The sequence below is a fragment of the Lepeophtheirus salmonis genome, chromosome 5, assembly GCF_016086655.4.
Source record: "Lepeophtheirus salmonis chromosome 5, UVic_Lsal_1.4, whole genome shotgun sequence".
In the NCBI taxonomy this organism is placed as follows: Eukaryota; Metazoa; Arthropoda; class Copepoda; order Siphonostomatoida; family Caligidae; genus Lepeophtheirus; species Lepeophtheirus salmonis.
Genome location: NC_052135.2, coordinates 57,615,662 through 57,621,159, shown reverse-complemented (window position 1 = coordinate 57,621,159; position 5,498 = coordinate 57,615,662). Strand labels below are relative to the sequence as shown.

Sequence of the window (5,498 nt, the reverse complement as noted above, 5' to 3'; positions counted from 1 at the left end):
TAGATCAAAATATGTTAGCCTTTCCGTTGTAATAGTTAATTTTTATCTAGACTATGGAAATAAGATTGTATAACGATGTATTAACATATTTATAATACATTTTAGGGTTAGATAAATAATAAAACTAGGTAATAAAGGATAGATTTTTCATATATAGTAAGGTTTATGTCCTTTTACATGTTAGTTTCATTTTGACATCCAATAGTTGACTATTTTACTTAATATTAATGAAAAAAGGGTTTTCATTGCTATACAACTTCGTTGTTTATGCCTCCAAAATGGGCGACAATGCCAATAATGACGTCTCGTAAAAACGCTCTATACATATTTATTATTACAAGTTTTATTTAATGGGTAGAGTAATATATAGTATATAAAAATACATAATCGATTGTCACTGAGTTGAAACTCAGCCTTCAAAGCTAACAGTTAATGAAAAGAAAATAACGAATTATAGGGGTAAGAGGTTTTATTAGACGTCTTTAGATGGTAAATGTTTTATTTTAAAACTCAATGAATAATAATAACTTCTACACGAATCATCATTACACCTTAAATAACTATGAACAACTAAAAAATAAAATGCTTATACAGAGTAGAGTCTATTTCAAAGTAGGAACCTCAATTTGGGGTTCGCCAAAGTTAAAGGAAGGAAACTTAGTCATGTCAACACCTTCTCCACCTCCGTATGCTTTTGCGATCTTATTGAGTTCAAATTTGAGTTCGGCATCAACAGCAGGAGTAGCCTCTACGAGTCCACCTGTGGCCTTCTTCTTCGTGGCGTATTCACGGACTTTGTCGACAAAGATTTGCTGAACGGGATCCAAAGCAGCTTTCTGTTGAAGAGCGACAGCACTGAGTCCCAAGGATCTTTGAGAGATCATCTGAGAAGAGCGAACGACATTTAATCCCAAACGTGTAACAGACATGATGATTAATTATAAAACTCTAGGGGGACTCTTATGATCTCTCTTTCTTCAGCAATATGGCGAGTGATGAATTGTATATGGCTAAACAGCTGACAAGTAACTTTCGTTTATTTGCTTTATAGCTGCTGATGCGAGGATGGAGTAAACAATCATCAGCTGATTTATAAATACGCGGAACATTGTGTAAGTGCAGTCCGCGCAACCTTCTCTCTATAATCTGTTTCTGTATTTAATGTGTATATAGGTATGTTGCACTTAAAGTAAGAAATCCGTAAATATACAAAATAACTAGTTAAATGTATAATCACTGAACTAGACTTGTTACTTAAACTGCAACATATATATGTCACATTAGAGATTGAAATCCTGTAGAATTGTTTATTCTCCTAGTAGAGATCATGATCGTAATCTGTTTTTCCACGATTCTACTGGATTTCAATCTCTACTGTGAAATATATATTAATAGAGTTTGTGCATCTCAGTTTTAGTGCTGGAAATTGTGATTCATTTTAGTCTACTGAATCAGTTGAATCATTTCACTAAAAATATTCTTTCAAAAGATTCCTTCACTAAATCAGTTCTTAGATATTCCTCCCCCTCTAATAAAAGCAATTTTCTACCGTTTTACTGATATTTAAAAAACCTGTATTGAATCAATTTAGCAAAAATTATAAAGATTAAGTTGCAAAGAAAAAATTGTAAACTATTAAGTATAACTTATTTTAATTTATACATTGAAAAAATATGTTGTATCATTGATTACCACATTACTGTATTCATTTGGATCGAACTGCATTTAATCCAAATTAGTATTAATTAATACAAGCTGGCTGACATTAGTGGGGCTCAGTTCAACATTCATTATATCCTAAAACTTCCATATTGCATGAATAATGGTATAACATCTTTAACTTGTCTTCAAGTTAATCCATTATTAATGTAAGTGTTCCTTTTAGTCAAAAAATGATTATTAGTAAGATCACCTGCTGTGTATTTTCAGATATTAAGAGATCCTTGATGCTTAAGGAAGCGGTGACGTGTGAATTTAACCTGCCTTGGGTAACAGCAGTTCACATGTACAAGCTGTGGGCTAATAAAGCATATTAGAAGATGCTCTGCATGCTTAGAAACATGGCGGCAGTGGAGTTTAAACTACCTTGGAGCTCAGCACTTCACCTGCACAACCTGATTGAGGTTGAGTGATACATTCTATGTATGTGAAATGAACGAATCACTGATACAACTGAGTCGGTTCGTTACATTCACTAAAAAGAGTTGTTTAAAAAGAACGAATCGTTCGCGTGTCCTTTATAGTCAGGTAGGGTAACAGGACTGTAGCCCCGCCCCCCAAATCCTGGGGATGTCCCTGATAGTTGCCCACACAAGAAGCTGAAATTTTGAATGGGTGCCTTCTTTTAAGCCGGTCAATCTAAGACGGTGTTGGTGATTCTATACCCGAAATACAAAAATTGTTTTTTGAACCTCAATGAGACTAGATAGAGGGTTGAGTTAATCAAAAAAGTACTGGCGTTTCAAAAAAAAATTACATGAATAATGACGTCTTCTAAATGTATTCACAATCGAAAAAGTTAAGGACAAAAAAAGGGTGAAAATTACTATATATATTTTTTTTTTAGTTGCAATAAAATGATATTCTAATGAAATATTGGATTCATAATAAAATAAAGTTTGTAGAAATATGTCTGGAAATTCGTTTGCATATAATTTTGACACATAAAAATTAATGTTAAACTGAAATATTTGTCAGTTTCTAAATATAATTTCAATTTGTTTCATTTTTTTCTCATTATTTATATCAAACGTCAATTTTTAAGAAGAAATTCCACAAAAAGATGCATTTTGTAGAATATATTTTGGACTGTAACATATATTAATGTATTTTCAGTTTCTGAAACATTTCATTACATAACTTTTGCAATATTGCAAAAATGAACCAGTTCTCGAGTATTATTTTTTTGAGGACATTACTCCTTATAACTTTTTTTTTTGCAACTACGAAAATAATAGTGGTAGGTTTGTGTTTCTCTTAAAAATGCCAATCCATGCTATTTTCTCCTTTTTCGCACAATTAGTGCAAAAAGTTTTTGTTATTTTCCTCGCAAATTTCAATTTGGCAATTTTTTCTCGAAAATAAAAGATGAATTTCTCATGTATACAAATGTTTTTGATGCATTTATGTTATTATTTGAAGTTTATAGCATATATATATATTTTTTAAATTGATAATAATGGTACTAAGTTCACAAGAGTTTTGGAGGGGGGTGCTATGATGAGAATTTTGTGGTTTACCATTCTTTAACAGATTGATATAGTGTGTTTAGTATATGTAGTATAAATTATCATCTATTCCCCGCTTCATTGTTATTATCATAGAAGGATTTTTTAGGTGCTAAAAAATGGATTTAGAATAGAATATTGGATTCTTAGTCAAAATATAGTTAGTAAAATTTATCAGAAGATTCGTTTGCATATTTATTTGACACATAAAAACTTATGTTCAACTGAAATTTCTGTTATTTTCAGAATAATTTTTCCATTTTTTTATCAGACGTTAATTTTTAAAAAGAAATGCAAAAAAATGATACATTTTGCAGATACAAATTCAACCTTAACACTAAAAAAATGAATATTCAATTTCCAAAACATTTTCCTTTGAAGGGGTCTAAACATTAAGAACAAATAACATTGACCATTATCGATATGAATTCCCGCTCCCTCCTTCACCAGAGCAACGTCAAGTAACCCCTTGCTTATACCAAGTTAATAGAAATACAAGAAATATGGAGAATAATCTCGCCAAAAAAATACCGTCGATAACTGGTTAATTTTTTCAAATTTTGCAAACTTTATTAAATCAACTTTTTCCGGAAATTGAAAATACTTCAATTATGTGTTATGGTTTAATTTTTTTTCCAAAATGCATCGTTTTGGGACAATTCTTCCTAGAAATTGAACGACAGATATTTAAGTTTAACATCAACCTTTGTGTGTCAAATTTACGAGTATATGCAAACGAATTGGTTGACAAATTTCAACAAACTGTATTATTTTCAAAATCCAATATTCCATTAGAAATCCTTATATTTGCACATCAAAAATAATTTGTAATTTTAACCGATTTCTATTTTTGGTGATAGCTTTTATTTTTTTGAATAAAATAAGAACAGTCATTATTCGTAAAGTTATTTTTGAGACAACCATCACTTTTTCATTTATAAGTGAATCCCCTAACTAGTTTTTTAGGAGAACTAACAAACATTTTTTTGTGTGTGTTTTGGGTATAGAATAAGCTTCCCTTGTATGAATTCTTCGAAATTTGACACCCCCATCTTAGCTTGACAATGTTTAAAAAAAAGTTGAGTATAATGCAATAATTGAATATTTATTTGACGATCAATAATTAAATTTTGTAATTTTTGACTATTTTGACTATCAACCAAGCCCCCTCAAAACGGACTGGAGACGCCACTGTCGATAAGGTGTATTATGTGATAGGTATATTATAAAGTTCAAATTTCCAGAGTTTTATTACTCATTACAATATAATAAACAACTAATTTTGTTGTATCAAAAATAAAAAATTAACTCAATTGTATAATTAAATACAAAAAGTGCCAGTGGGGATATTGAAAAGGGAGTTCTAAGACATACAAATTCAAACTTTTACACAACATACAGATATATCCTTCAATTAAAAGTAAATAGCCCTAAAAGAAATAATTTATTTTAAATATAATTGCATGTTTGGACATTGAGCGCATTTCATACTTTTTCCTCATTTTTTGAACGCTTGAGAGCATGAACAACAAAAAAATTAAACAAAAGAGGAGAAAAAAACTAAAAAGGATTTCATTTAGTCTATAAAATATTTGCTCCTTATATACTGTTCCCCAAAGAAATATTTCATCCCAAGACCAAAGCTAAAACCAATTCCAGAAACGACAACCAAATGTTCAATTTTTATCCAAATTAAATTGAAGAATATTTTTGTGTCCGTTTGAGGAGCTGAGAGTATCATTAATTACTTATTTAACTAACGATGCAACCTTTATTCAATTCACAAGCAAGATTCGCTATTTGAAGTAAACAAAGATGCAGTTTATTTTTCTTTGCACTATTTTCATTAATTTTCATCAAAACACGGTGTTAACTCGTTAACACCAAAATACTATGACAAAACAAAATATATTTTGTTGTCAGCTGTTGATTACCTTGTCTCACTTGATACGGGTCTTGTATGGGTTCTTTTTTTTTTTTTTTTTTGGTCACTATCTAATCGGGCATCATAGTAATATCTTTTTCTCCTGTAGTTAAGCATTATCACTTACCTTTGCTGTAAATTATTGTTTTAAAAACGTATAAGAAAATAAATATGTAGCAGTGTTTCATTTTCTACCCCCCCCAATCATATAACATGCAGCTAATATTAACAAAGGTTTTTAATTGTTTAGTGCCATATGTATTGCTCCCGCCTTCTCCTAGCGCTCTTTTTTTATTACAGGAATTTCAACTCCACTTATATGATTTAAAGCAGAAAAAGTATACAAT

General features: G+C 30.3%; 1 protein-coding gene across 1 annotated transcript; it reads right to left on the bottom strand.

The window, feature by feature from the left end:
- Positions 1 to 451: 451 nt before the first annotated feature.
- Positions 452 to 1,026, bottom strand: LOC121118327 (ATP synthase-coupling factor 6, mitochondrial). The gene has a single exon (XM_040712904.2). It carries the CDS (start codon positions 927 to 929, stop codon positions 603 to 605), a length of 327 nt encoding a protein of 108 aa, XP_040568838.1. The 5' UTR covers positions 930 to 1,026; the 3' UTR covers positions 452 to 602.
- Between the last annotated feature and the right edge of the window lie 4,472 nt (positions 1,027 to 5,498).